Source organism: Talaromyces stipitatus, genomic scaffold (assembly GCF_000003125.1).
Source record: "Talaromyces stipitatus ATCC 10500 scf_1105507295523 genomic scaffold, whole genome shotgun sequence".
In the NCBI taxonomy this organism is placed as follows: Eukaryota; Fungi; Ascomycota; class Eurotiomycetes; order Eurotiales; family Trichocomaceae; genus Talaromyces; species Talaromyces stipitatus.
This window is the reverse complement of record NW_002990113.1, coordinates 3,006,078-3,020,012: the sequence shown is the minus strand read 5'-3', so window position 1 is coordinate 3,020,012 and position 13,935 is coordinate 3,006,078. Positions and strand designations below refer to the sequence as shown.

The 13,935-nt window shown below is 49.3% G+C and overlaps 5 protein-coding genes across 5 annotated transcripts in view, besides 8 other annotated features; 2 read left to right on the top strand and 3 right to left on the bottom strand.

Annotated features, from left to right (window-relative positions):
* Positions 1-357: part of a mobile genetic element that runs on past the window's edge.
* TSTA_070350 (uncharacterized protein) lies at positions 111-425 on the bottom strand (the record flags this gene model as incomplete). Its single annotated transcript, XM_002340968.1, has 1 exon — positions 111-425. A coding segment is annotated over one exon (315 nt), but the record flags the coding sequence as incomplete, so codon positions are not given.
* Positions 426-439: 14 nt separating this feature from the next.
* Positions 440-462: a microsatellite.
* Positions 463-720: 258 nt separating this feature from the next.
* TSTA_070340 (reverse transcriptase, putative) lies at positions 721-3,381 on the bottom strand (the record flags this gene model as incomplete). Its single annotated transcript, XM_002340967.1, has 2 exons — positions 721-1,629; positions 2,512-3,381. The coding sequence occupies 2 exons, from the start codon at positions 3,379-3,381 to the stop codon at positions 721-723; spliced, it is 1,779 nt and encodes a 592-aa protein (XP_002341008.1).
* Positions 982-4,644: a mobile genetic element.
* On the bottom strand, positions 3,760-6,698 carry TSTA_070330 (uncharacterized protein; the record flags this gene model as incomplete). Its single annotated transcript, XM_002340966.1, has 2 exons — positions 3,760-4,385; positions 4,727-6,698. 2 exons carry the CDS (start codon positions 6,696-6,698, stop codon positions 3,760-3,762), a joined length of 2,598 nt encoding a protein of 865 aa, XP_002341007.1.
* Positions 6,699-7,475: 777 nt separating this feature from the next.
* Positions 7,476-7,500: a microsatellite.
* A 536-nt stretch (positions 7,501-8,036) lies between these two features.
* Positions 8,037-8,690: a mobile genetic element.
* Positions 8,691-9,445: 755 nt separating this feature from the next.
* Positions 9,446-9,467: a microsatellite.
* A 390-nt stretch (positions 9,468-9,857) lies between these two features.
* Positions 9,858-9,877: a microsatellite.
* Positions 9,878-10,706: 829 nt separating this feature from the next.
* TSTA_070320 (uncharacterized protein) lies at positions 10,707-12,755 on the top strand (the record flags this gene model as incomplete). The annotated part of the gene is made up of 2 exons (XM_002340965.1): positions 10,707-12,336; positions 12,439-12,755. The coding sequence occupies 2 exons, from the start codon at positions 10,707-10,709 to the stop codon at positions 12,753-12,755; spliced, it is 1,947 nt and encodes a 648-aa protein (XP_002341006.1).
* Positions 12,756-12,823: 68 nt separating this feature from the next.
* Positions 12,824-13,909: a mobile genetic element.
* The window catches only part of TSTA_070310 (reverse transcriptase, putative), a gene marked incomplete at both ends in the record, with an annotated part of 5,089 nt that continues 4,415 nt past the window's right edge, over positions 13,262-13,935 (top strand). The window contains one exon of the mRNA XM_002340964.1: positions 13,262-13,835. Coding sequence (XP_002341005.1) covers positions 13,262-13,835 — 574 coding nt within the window. The remainder of the gene's footprint in view (positions 13,836-13,935) is intronic.

The following is a 13,935-nucleotide window of genomic DNA, read 5'->3' as shown; positions in this document are numbered from 1 at the left end:
ATGCGATACAGTGAGGAGCTGAGCAAGCTTCTACTGCCAAACTCGCTCATCGAATCTTTGTACTGTCGCATTCTGCGCCTAGATGTTGAGGTCAGAACTAGGATGCTTACTGTCAAAGTCAGGTCTTGGATATACCGCATGCTCCAATGCAAGCTTAATGTTTGGTTTCTTTCCTGTAGCTAAGGCAGCTTTCCGGCAATTTATCCCATTATAATGCTTGTTCATTGAAGATGTCCCTGAGTGAGCCGACGCAGGGTGATCAAGCACCTTCCGACATTGATGGCACATAACCCCAGGCTTTCCATCTTTTTCAAACGCTACTTGATCAAAGTTTTTCCAGCAGTTTGCAGCTCGTTTTGCATCCCAAGATATCTGTCTCTTTTTCCCAAAATCAGTCTGAAGCCACCACTGCACGAATTCGTTGCCTATTTCCGGGGAGTATTATTATTATTATTATTATTAATCAAGTTTATTGTCCGTACCCAGCCCTATTGGCTATGACAGACCTCTGGAAGCCTTGGTGAGACCCTAAAGGCCTCACCCCTATCAGAATCATACATACAAAAATCCAAAAATAAATCACTATCTCGTCCCCATGTGGCCGATATGCCAGGGACCTTTGGGCACTCTCCCTAGGCTAATCCTCCCGGAGATCCCTTATAGTTCCAAACCCGTGGGCACACCTAATCAGTACAAACTCTGACTAGCGTGCCCTCACCCCTATTCATCCTCCAATGTGACACCTAGGCCACCTTCCTCCAACGTATCCCACCCCCACGCATCACTAGACTCAGCCTCTCTGGCTGTCCGCTCCTTATCATTGAATAGGTTGGCTTCAGCCACGAATTGCAGCAAGCCCTGCGTCGCTCTAGGCTCAGCAAATAGCCTAGCCTCGGGGTCTTCCTCAGCCGCTGTAGGCAGTGGCACGCCTGCTTTTTTGAGGGCTTGATAGAGAGTTCTTCGTCCTGCACGACGTCCACGGCACTCAAAGAGTACATGCCTTACTGTCTCATGAGGCTCCTTGCAGGCCTGACACTCAGGCGATTCCCGTTGGCCTATCCGGTATAGATAGGTACCAATTGGGGCATGTCCTGTCTTTAACTGGTAGTATCGACTAGCCAATCTTTTCGGAGCTTTTCCTGCCACTGGGTCAAGGTTCCAGCCTCGAGGCATCTTGTAGACACATCCATCTCTATGCCTGCCTTGTACAGCATTGATTTGAGCCCATTTAGATACTGCGGCTCTCCTTGCTTCCGTGCAAGCCCTTCTAACGTGCGCTAAAGATAGGTGCTCAAAACCAGGCGCGGTTTGTTTACTAGCTGCACGTTTAGCAGCTTGATCAGCCTGCTCGTTCCCTTCAATCCCTGAGTGGCCTGGGACCCATTGTATTGTGACTGGCTGGCCTCTCAAGGCTAGTTTCTCAGCTGCCTTGTGAGCCCTAAGAACAAGGGCTTGCCCAGGGCCTGGCCTTGTCGATCTGAGGCGATCAATAGCATTCTGCGCGTCGAGGAACACCCAGATAGGACCAAGAGGCTGCCTTTCAAGGGCCCATTCAAGCGCTGTAGCCACTCCCATTAGTTCCGCGTCAAAGACCTCATGTCCATGGCCCATTGGCACTTCTACGTGTTCCTAGGGACCCCCAGGTACAGCTTGTAAAGCTACTCCAGCTCCTGCACGTCCTGTATCGAGCCTGGAGCCATCTGACCAGAACGTTGTTCCAGCACGCTGTTGGTTAGCCTCCGTTAGAGCCTCTTCATTGTCAAGTACTCGGATTGAGCCTGGGAAGCTTTTGAGCTCATATTGTTCAGTTCTCTCAATTCCTCCAGAGGGGTCTCTGCTTAGTCGTTGAGCAAGGTGCTTTGCAAGCCTTTGGTCTAGTCGATTTAGCATCTTGTTGTCTCTAGAGGCCCATTCCTGGTCGTCCAGTGGTTGCTCTCCAGGTTGTGCGTGAAGGTCACCATGTCTGAGGGTGACTAGAAGTATCTGCGCTGTAGGATGTGTGTCAGGTAGGGCCAGTAGCCTCGCTGTGTATCAAGCTACTCTAGCGTCTATTAAGACTGTCGCTGGCTCTAACGCTGCCTCTCTGATTAGGGCTCCGATTGGGGTTTTTGGGAACATGCCCGTAATACCTCTGGCTTGCTTATTAATTAGAATCTGGATCCTTTGTGCCCATGTTTTCTGGCCTTGCCACCATATCTTAGCACCCCACAGCAATTGGGCTTGCACTGTAGCCTTCTGTATGCGCCTCACTAATGCTGGAGGTAACCCATTAGCTCTGCAGAGTGAGTTTAACCTGATTATCGTATTTCTTGCTGTCTTAATTCAAGCGTTGTAGTGGCTCTTCCATGTAAGTTGGCTGTCTAGGAGTATCCCGAGCCACCGTACTGTAGATTTGACAGTTGCTAACTCGCCTCCAACCCTAATCCGGGCTTGAGATATGTTTTGAGCCACTTGACGTCTGTGTCATCTATAAAAGAAAGCGGCCTCAGTCTTTTTGCGATCAAATTGTACCCCGTTAGCCACCCCCCACTTGATGGCTACTTCCGCGGCTTTCTCAAGGATCCTACAAGCCTCCTTCACTGAGCTTGCGGCTGTTATTAGGCCTTGGTTGTCCACAAAGGATAGACATCGAACCTCCGGCACACTCCTCTCAATGGCTCTTGATAGCCCATGAACGTATAGAACAAAGAGAATGGGTGACACCGGAGAGCCCTGAGGTAACCCAGAGCTTATCGGTACTTCCTTTCCCATATGTCCATCAATCACAAGAGTGACTCGCCAGTCAGATAGAAATGAGATCACCCAATGTATAAGATCTCCATCCACGCTAGCCTCTCTGAGCACCTCTACCAGTTTTGCTAGGATGACATGGTCAAAGGCCCCCTCAATATCCATAAATAGAGCTGCAGCTAACTTTCTATTTGCCCAAGCTTGATGGATCTCCTCCACTAGATATGCCACAGCATCAATTGCACTGCGTTGCCGACGGCCTCCAAATTGACCATTGTGGAAGAGGTCTTGAGCCTCTGCAAAGTTTGTAATTAACTCTGCAACAAGCTTTTCAATCACCTTGCCTAGACACTTCAATAGACTTATCACCCGATACGCACTAGCCAGTGTGTAGTTGGTTTTGCCGTTCTTTCTCAGTAGAACTCCCTTGGCTGTTTTCCAGACATGTGGATGTATCCCAAGCCTGAGGCACTGCCTAGTCAGGCTAACCACACGCTCCGAATCTAGATTCCATAAGAGCCTGATAGCCCTGAAGTTCAGTAAATCTGTACCTGGAGCTTTCTCTAGTCCCTGGCTAAAGAGAGCATTCTTGACGGCTTCTTCATTCATCAGCTTGTGGGCAGATCCTGGCTCAGGAAGCTGTAACTCCATGTTACTGTTTGGAGCCTGTGGAAAAGCACGGTGTCTAAAAACCTCCTCCTTCTTGCTAAAGGTGGCTGCAATCACCTCCCCAGAGGCCTCATCAGTGAGAGCTGGTGTGGTGCCTTGTGTTTGTGGTTTAGTATAGCGTAAGGCTGCCCAACACTGTTTCTGATCTGGTAGAGAGCCCTCAGACGTACCCTGAAGGAAATCCTCCCAGCACTCTCTTTTAGCTCTCCTGATCAGTGAATAGAAGCCCTTATGTGCTTCTTGATGCTCTTCCTCGCTTATCTCACCAGCTTAATAGGCTTTACGCGCCTTGGAATACGCGCTTCGTTCTGCCTCAATCTCACTGTTCCACCACCGCTTAGATCGAGCACAAAGCTTGATCTATTTGCAGTGCTTGTTCAGGACCTCTGTCAACGCTCTCTCAATCCACTCTGCTTCACGTTTCACTTCCTCTGTTGAGGTTGTGTCTGTTAGTATTGGTTGAGTCTTTGCTAGTTCGTTCCAGGTGTCTTTTGCCTCCTGCAGAGCCTTTTTGTCTCCTAGTAGAGCCTCTATCTGCCACCCTGTGACTTCTTTCCTTGTGGGCTCTGTACTTGCAGTTGTCGGAGGTTCCCAGCTAGCCCAAATCATAACGTGATCTGATGGTGTGAGCCTCTGGCTTTCGATTTCCCATCCAGATAGAGGGCCAAGGGCTTGACTACTGATTGTGAGATCAATAATTGAGACCCTAGGCTCAGTAGATGTTTCAAATGATGCTGTAGAATCTCTAGGCTTATGAGGCCTTGTTGGCTCGTCAGGGTCGTTATTAATAAAGAGGTCATGCCTCATTATTAGATCCTCGAGGGATCTTGCGTTAACCCTCTGGTCGATATGGACATTCCACATCGGGCTGTGGGCGTTGAAGTCTCCAAGAATGAGGCATCGACCCTCTAGAATTGGTCCCCAATCAAGATCCGTGAGGGCTCTTCTTGTAAGTAGGCTCTCTCCTGAGTATGTATGACGTGCACCTAACCAGTTGTCATAGCAGTTCACTATCCTTGTACGTCTCCCCTGTTCTAGCACGTCAACCACCATAAAATATGGATGGTTAGCTAGATCTGTACGCGCTTCCACCACTAATTCTCTTACTAAATCTCTCCGAATCGCTGTCACTACTCAAGCATGTTCTCGAGGACCCTCAGGCCAGTAGAACAGGAAGCCAGGATGGCTTATCTGATATTTCCCACGTACTGGGGGTTCCTGGAGACAGGCTATCCCGGCACCAGCCTGTAGTGCCGCTTCTAGGGCTGTATGTACTACAGCGCCTGTACGGGCACAGTTGTGTTGTAGTACTATCATAGATCCTCACTTTGAGGCGCTTCGGTGGCTGACTTGAGCTCTGGCTCTAGTGGTTGTTGGCTATTTCTCTCATGAATGTCAGCCTCTAATTGCATCTCAGGCAGCAATTCATCTTCTTCTGGAGTTGACGTCTCCTCCTCTAGAGACTGTCCAGATCTCTCCTCCGAGGTCAGTACTGGTTTTGGAGGCACTACTGCGAATGTCTCATCTAATGGGATGAGGTCTTGTAAGGATTGTTCCCTCATTCTCCGGATAGCCCTTTGACGAGCCTCCCTAGCTTTAGGGCACTTAGGAGATGTAGCCTCGTGTGCACCTTTACAGTTAGCGCACTTGATCACTGTGTGTTTGCAAGGTTTAGCTGGCCCAACCCTACAATCCACTACTGTACATGAGTGCTCTATTGCCTCATGATCACCTGCGCAGATCGCGCATTTAGGAGACCTGCCACCACAAGCTATGAAGCCAGAGTGGCCAATTCCGCAGCATCGAGGGCAGATACTCTCAGGATTTGACTCCCAATAAGGTGCTACTCGATGGTGTCGGCCTCCAAACTTGATGCCTTTATTGATTAGTGTTCGAGCTTCCTCCAAAGAACCTACTGTGATCACAATCGTGGCAAATCTCTGGTTGCTAGCCTGTATAGTCTTGGCTCTTTTGAGCCACGTTGGCTCTCGTTTAAGCCTATATGGTGTTCCCAGCTCAATCTCTTCTTGGGCTAGTGCTAGGCCTTGGTCATTATACATGTAGCGGTCCACAGGCACTGCCTGTACCTTAACACGGTGCCACTGTTCGCTAATCTCCACGGAAATAACTGCTGCATCTGTTTGCCTTACAGCGGCTAGTAGAGTATCGTTGTAGACGGGCACGAGGGTGCTGCTGCGAGTGCCTCGCTCTAGGAGCACTGTTAAGGCCCCTGAGGCCGCGTATCCAGAATCGACTGCTCTTACAAAGTCAGGAAAACCTGCCTTAGCAAGGGCACGGTTAAGGGCTAAGAGGATATCGGCTTTCAATGCAGTAGGAGCATCTTTAGGATATCGTCGTCTAAAGATTAGGCGCCTCTCCTCCTTACTCCGGGTACTTACGGGCTTCAAATTAGTTGTTGACAGAGCCTTCGAGGGTGCCAAGGCTTGTTTCTTATACTGGACGGTTTTCCATCCTCCAGATTGAGTGTTATTCGCGGCAATAGCGGCCCATTTCGTAGGTGCGGGCTTTTTAGGGCCCTCAGGTGGCTGTATGGCTTGCTTCGTAGCCTTTGTTGGATTCTGATATCGCGGTGGAGGCTGAGGTGCGGTTGAGTTTATCGCGCGGCTCTCAGGCGCGGCATCTAGCTGTATTGGGGTGGACGCTAAGCCTCCCGTGGAAGCAGCTCTTGGCGGTGGCCCGTGCGCCGCAACCTCACGCGTTGCAGCGAAGGGGTCGAGTGGTAGGATCTGACGGCTTTGTAGCGCGTTCACGTAAGTTTCAAGGCTCTCTAGCCTAGCGTTGAGAGTAGTAATGAGGCCCTGTTGGGTATTGATTACGTTTCTGGCAGTCGTCAGCTCCGCGGAGAGGTGGTGGACCGCTTCTTGCAGATGGCCGTTGAGGTCCTCGATCAGGCCCATCACGAGGCTATCCTCTGCAGGAGCACTCGCTGCACGCATTGCGGTAAGTGTAATCTTCCTCTTCGGAGCCGCGCTCAATCCAGACCTAGTTATAGGAGTCCGGGATCCTATAGTCAGCCTTGAGGCCTTCCTTTTCTCGAGGATCATTCCTGGGGCTTGTTGGGTTTCTCCAGTCTGTCGTGGCGCTTGTAGAGCGTCGCTGTTGCTCAAAGTAGGTTCATTGGACTGTTTCTGACAGTCTCCAAGTCCTGCAAACAGTGCACGGGTAGTTGGAGGTAGCTGTGACGGTTCCTGGGAGGGTGTCGATGAATCAACCCCAGATCCAGGTCCTATGATTTCTGGATCTCCAGTGGCCCCTGGAGGCCTCTCTGGACTTTCCATGAGGGTTTTTCGATGCTAAGAAGCCTGCAAAGGCCCTTGGAAAGCTCAATAAGCGTGGTTCGTCGTCAAATCAGGATCTCGCTGTTTTTTTTTTTTTTTTTTTCCTCCACCTCTACCCATATTTACTCATTTATTGGTGACCTCACTCAGTCAAGATAGGCAATGTATGTATAGTTTGGCCGCAACGGGTCACCTGTCGTTGAGGTCTTACGCGCAAAGCGTATGACCACAACGTCAGAGAGGGCCCCGTCCGCGCTCCCTTGTGGGGAGGCAATTGTCTATATTGTAATGGCACTATGAATCTATGTACATAGGGAGGTGGGTGGGAAAAATCAAGTCTTGACTGCGTGAGAGATGACGAGCAACTTGCGGAGGGGAGCGGCTGACTCTCGTGAGGCAGTTGTAAAAAGGAAGAACCCCGCAGTACGCAGGACGTTAGGTGAAGACTAATCCGCAGTGCGATCGTCACGTGAGGCAACCCCAATAAAACAATCTCATTGATAGTAACGTCCATCTCATACAAACCTCTGTTGCCTCACCCGCATCTCAATAGGGAATCAGTGCGTATCAATAACAAATGACAATGCCGATTGATATCACATTTATTGATGGAGACCTTTATTCAAAGGATTCCCAATCAATAAGTGACGCCAAGCCGAAAGCTAGGGCTGAGCCGTCACACCCGGACCCAATGCTGGGGCCCCAATAAAACCCATTAAGACCCAACGTGACCCAACTTTTGCATAAATTTGATCATAAAGCTGCTCAGTCATCAAAATTATTATTATTATTATTATTATTAATCAAGTTTATTGTCCGTACCCAGCCCTACTGGCTATGACAGACCACTGGAAGTCTTGGTGACGCCCTATCGGCCTCACCCCTATCAGAATCATACATGCAAAAATTCAAAAATGACTATCTCGTCCCCATACAATACACGGTGATCAAGTGCGCAAACTGCGATGGTGCACACGAGGCCACATCTTCCAAGTGCCCTAGAGCTAGAGAGGCTCGTCAACGAGCTATCCAGAGGACTAGGGAACTTTCCTTACAAGACCTCATCCCTTCAGATGAGATATTCGCGATAGTCCCTCCAAGACCAGTACTGACCCTAGAGGAGAGATCTGAACAGCCTCCAGAGGAAGAGACACTGACTCGAGAGAACGAAGGAGATTTGCTACCTGTGATGCAATTAGAGGCTGATGTTCACGAGTCAGAGCTAGAGCCTACCCCAGCCACCGAAGCGCCTCAGAGCGAGGAGCTATGATACTGTTACAACACAATTGTGCCCGTACAGGCGCTGTAATGCATACAGCCCTAGAAGCAGCACTACAGGCTGGTGCTGGGATAGCCTGTCTCCAGGAACCCCCAGTACGTGGAAAATACCAGATAAGCCATCCTGGTTTTCTGTTCTACTGGCCTGAGGGTCCTCGAGAACATGCTCGGGTAGTGACAGCGATTCGGAGAGATTTATTAAGAGAAATAGTAGTGGAGGCGCGTACAGATCTAGCTAACCATCCATATTTTATGGTGGTTGACGTGCTGGAACAGGGGAGGCGTACGAGGATAGTGAACTGCTATGACAACTGGCTAGGAGCACGTCATACATACTCAGGAGAGAGCCTACTTACAAGAAGAGCCCTTTCAGATCTTGATTGGGGACTAATTTTAGAGGGCCGATGTCTCATTCTTGGAGATTTCAATGCGCATAGCCCGATGTGGAATACTCACATCAACCAGAGGGTCAACGCGAGATCCCTGGAGGACCTAATAATGAGGTATAACCTCTTTATCAATAATAACCCTGACGAGCCAACAAGGCCTTATAAGTCTAGAGGTTCTACAGCATCATTAGGGAATGAAACTGCTGAGCCTAGGGTCTCAATTATTGATCTCACAATCAGTAATCAAGCCCTCGGGCCCTTATCTGGATGGGAAATCGAAGGCCAAAGGCTTACACCGTCGGATCATGTTATGATCTGGGCAAGCTGGGCGGAGGGTAACGGCGATTACAGAGCCCACAAGGAAAGAAGTCACAGGCTAGCAAATAGAGGCTCTACTAGGAGACAAGGAGGCTCTGCAGGCGGCAAAAGACACCTGGAACAAACAATTTGCAAAAGCTGCTCAGCGAAAAGACAGCTGCGGTCACAATCGCATAATTTATCATTGATCTGCAAGTGTTAGACTAATTCCATGTGACAGATCCAGAAGCAATAAGCATGTATGAAAGCGCAGAAACAGCAGCTCAATCAGCGCTTGCAAATGACAAGGACACTGACGTTGGAACACGTACGAATGCACAAGAAGATGACAGGCGCTCTAGGTCAGCCTCATTATCAGTAATGACCAATATTGACACGAACACGAGCCTTGGATCGAGGGATTCGGAGCTAGCCAACAGGGATGCTAGTAGGGGACATAAGGGTCGGATTTGCGAAGGGTGAGATTTGTGAGTTCTATAGAATAGTTGGAATATGAGAAAACCGTACAGTTTGTATGTCATGAGTGCGAAGATGTGTGGGTTGAAAGATATGAGGATATGTGGTTTTGAAGTGAATTGGTTATTTATTTTATTTGTTTGATATGTTTGCATTTGTTAGTCTTGTTTCCTTAGCTTCCGTTCTCTGTGGCACGCCCTTATGGCGCACCACTCGTGGCTGTGCTGCGGATTTCTTGGTGCCTGCAGGCTTAGGCACAAACCTGGATAGCGGCTCTTTAGACCGTGGCTAGCTACAATTCTTCTTCTACTACTACTACTACTACTACACATCCTCGCAACTCACTGTAAAGAATTCGGTGAATGGATCGTATAGACTCAGAGGATTGATATCATTCAGTAATAGTGATTAATGATCAGTTGGTTGTTAGTATTGATAAGGAGTTGATTCGATGCGTTGATTCTCTGTGTATTACCTTGTCTACTCTTTTTCTCTAGTTACATACAACTCAGGGTTTGGAACTATAAGGGATCTCCGGAAGGATTAGCCTAGGGAGAGTGCCCAAAGGTCCCTGGCATATAGGCGATATGGGGACGAGATAGTGATTTTTGAATTTTTGCATGTATGATTCTGATAGGGGTGAGGCCGATAGGGCGTCACCAAGACTTCCAGTGGTCTGTCATAGCCAGTAGGGCTGGGTACGGACAATAAACTTGATTAATAATAATAATAATAATATTGAACTCCAAGAAGAATGTGACCAATACATGCAAGCTTTTGCCAAGTTGCACCTCTAGACTAGTGGTTGGGGAGGTAGCGAGGAAGGCACACCAAGACCGACCTACGCGCCAAAATCCACCAAGTTACCCAAAGGAGCGAAGCTTTCAGACGGTGTCGATCCGACCTTTAAGTCTTGGTTAATTGATGTGGAAGGGACCCTAGAGAGCAATGCGGATTACTACCCAAATACTAAGGATTGAATCCTTTTTGTAAAAAAAGATATACAAGGGTCAGGCAGCCAAGCATTTGATGCCCCATCTCCGCAAGGACTCCCCTCATCCCTTCACCAATGCTAACGACATGTTTTTTGAAGACATTAATTGAGTCATCAATGCAAAGGCTAGATACTGTGCTCTCCAGATGACTGGCAAGATGAGATTCCAGGATTTCCTAACCAAATTCACTCATGAAGCTCAAGAATCCGAGACCGACATTCAATCTTGGAAGGAAGACCTTTACAGCAAGTTCAGTTTTGAACTGCAGTATAAATTGACTGACAAACAGCCCTCTTTTCAGCTAGCTCCTCTGGGTCCTTCTTTGCTTCTTGGCTCCTTTTGTGACTGCGCCCATACCTTCTCGGGGGTGACTGTGGTTCTGCATCCTGGGTGCAGAAGTGGACTCGAGCCAGATCCTTGGTCTCTATGAGCTTATCTCTCCGTTCAGCATCCTTCTGATGAATGTTGTTCAATATTGGTCTCTTCAGAATTGACCTTGATCGATCGCCTATTCCTACGCCTATTGAGCTTTGCAAGGGCCTTTGCAGGCTTCTTTGCATCGAAACACCCTCATGGAAAACCCAGAGAGGCCTCCACGGGCCGCTGGGGATCCAGAAATCATGGGACCTGGATCTGGGGTCGATTTCTCGACACCCACCCAGGAACCGCAACAGCTGCCTTTAAATGCCCCTGCACTGTTTGCAGGACTTCAAGACAGCCAGAATCAGTCCAAAGAACCTACTTTGGATAATAGAGATACTCTACAAGAGCCACGACAGACTGGAGAAACGCAACAGACTCCAAGAACGACCCTCGAGAAAAGGAAGGCTTCTAGGCTGACCATAGGATCTCGGACCCCAATAACTAGATCTGGATTGAACGCAGCTCCAAAAAGACAGATTACACTTGCCACAATACGTGCAACAAGTGCTCCCATAGAGAACAGCCTCGTGATGAGCCTGATTGAGGATCTCAACAGCCAAACGCAAGAGGCTGTCCAACAGCTCTCCGTCGAGCTTACAACCGCAAGAAACGTGATCAGCATGCAACAGGGTCTTATTACCACCCTCAACGCTAGGCTAGAGAGCCTAGAGACTTACGTGAACGCGCTACAAAGCCGTCAAATCCTACCACTCGACCCCTGTGACACAACGCGTGAGGTTGCGGCGCACGGGCCACCGCCAAGAGCCGCTTCCACGGGAGGTTTAGCGTCCACCCCAATACAGCTAGATGCCGCGCCTGAGAGCCGCGCGATAAACTCAACCGCACCTCAGCCGCAGCCGCGATATCAGAATCCAACAAAGGCTACGAAACAAGCCGTACAGCCACCTGAGGGCCCCAAAAAAGTAGTTGGAACCGCCGCGCAGACCACCAAACAGCCTGAAACTACCGCTAAGCCACTGACCAAGCCCGCACCTACGAAATGGGCCGCTATTGCCGCGAATAATACCCAATCTGGAGGATGGAAAACCGTCCAGTATAAGAAACAGGCCTCAGCACCCTCTAAGGCTCTATCGATAACTGACTGGAAGCCTGTGAGTACCCGGAGCAAGGAGGAAAGACGCCTCATCTTCAGACGACGATATCCTAAAGATGCTCCGACCGCATTGAAAGCTGATGTTCTCTTGGCCCTTAACCGTGCCCTTGCAAAGGCAGGTTTTCCTGACTTTGTAAGAGCAGTCGATTCTGGATACGCGGCCTCAGGGGCCTTAACAGTGCTCCTAGAGCGAGGCACTCGCAGCAGCACCCTCGTGCCCGTCTACAACGATACTCTACTAGCCGCTGTAAGGCAAACAGATCCAGCAGTTATTTCCGTGGAGATTAGCGAACAGTGGCACCGTGTTAAGGTACAGGCAGTGCCTGTGGACCGCTACATGTATAATGACCAAGGCCTAGCACTAGCCCAAGAAGAAATTGAGCTGGGAACACCATATAGGCTTAAACGAGAGCCAACGTGGCTCAAAAGAGCCAAGACTATACAGGCTAGCAACCAGAGATTTGCCACAATTGTGATCACAGTAGGTTCTTTGGAGGAAGCTCGAACACTGATCAATAAAGGCATCAAGTTTGGAGGCCGACACCATCGAGTAGCACCTTATTGGGAGTCAAATCCTGAGAGTATCTGCCCTCGATGCTGCGGAATTGGCCACTCTGGCTTCATGGCTTGTGGTGGCAGGTCTCCTAAATGCGCGATCTGCGCAGGTAATCATGAGGCAATAGAGCACTCATGTACAGTAGTGGATTGTAGGGTTGGGCCAGCTAAACCTTGCAAACACACAGTGATCAAGTGCGCTAACTGCAAAGGTGCACACGAGGCTACATCTCCTAAGTGCCCTAAAGCTAGGGAGGCTCGTCAAAGGGCCATCCAGAGAATAAGGGAACAATCCTTACAAGACCTCATCCCATTAGATGAGACATTCGCGGTAGTGCCTCCAAAACCAGTACTGACCACAGAGGAGAGACCTGGACAGTCTCTAGAGGAGGAGACGTCAACTCCAGAAGAAGATGAATTGCTGCCTGAGATGCAATTAGAGGCTGATATTCACGAGGGAAATAGCCAACAACCACTAGAGCCAGAGCTCAAGTCAGCTACTGAAGCGCCTCAAAGTGAGAATCTATGATAGTACTACAACATAACTGTGCCCGTACAGGCGCTGTAGTACATACAGCCCTAGAAGCAGCACTACAGGCTGGTGCCGGGATAGCCTGTCTCCAGGAACCCCCAGTACGTGGAAAATACCAGATAAGCCATCCTGGCTTCCTGTTCTACTGGCCTGAGGGTCCTCGAGAACATGCTCGAGTAGTGACAGCGATTCGGAGAGATTTAGTAAGAGAATTAGTGGTGGAGGCGCGTACAGATCTAGCTAACCATCCATATTTTATGGTGGTTGACGTGCTAGAACAGGGGAGGCGTACGAGGATAGTGAACTGCTATGACAACTGGTTAGGTGCACGTCATACATACTCAGGAGAGAGCCTACTTACAAGAAGAGCCCTTTCAGATCTCGATTGGGGACCAATTTTAGAGGGCCGATGTCTCATTCTTGGAGACTTCAACGCCCACAGCCCGATGTGGAATGTCCATATCGACCAGAGGGTTAACGCAAGATCCCTCGAGGATCTAATAATGAGGCATGACCTCTTTATTAATAACGACCCTGACGAGCCAACAAGGCCTCATAAGCCTAGAGATTCTACAGCATCATTTGAAACATCTACTGAGCCTAGGGTCTCAATTATTGATCTCACAATCAGTAGTCAAGCCCTTGGCCCTCTATCTGGATGGGAAATTGAAAGCCAGAGGCTCACGCCATCAGATCATGTTATGATCTGGGCTAGCTGGGAACCTCCAGCAACTATGAGTACAGAGCCCACAAGGAAAGAAGTCACAGGGTGGCAGATAGAGGCTCTACTAGGAGACAAAAAGGCTCTGCAGGAGGCAAAAGACACCTGGAACGAACTAGCAAAGACTCAACCAATACTAACAGACACAACCTCAACAGAGGAAGTGGAACGTGAAGCTGAGTGGATCGAGAGAACATTGACAGAGGTCCTGAACAAGCACTGCAAACAGATCAAGCTTTGTGCTCGATCTAAGCGGTGGTGGAACAGTGAGATTGAGGCAGAACGAAGCGTGTATTCCAAGGCTCGTAAGGCCTACCAAGCGGGTGAGATTAGCGAAGAGGAGCATCGAGAAGCACGTAAGGGCTTCTATTCACTGATCAGGAGAGCTAAAAGAGAGTGCTGGGAGGGTTTCCTTCAGGGCACGTCTGAGGGCTCTCTGCCAGATCAGAAACGGTG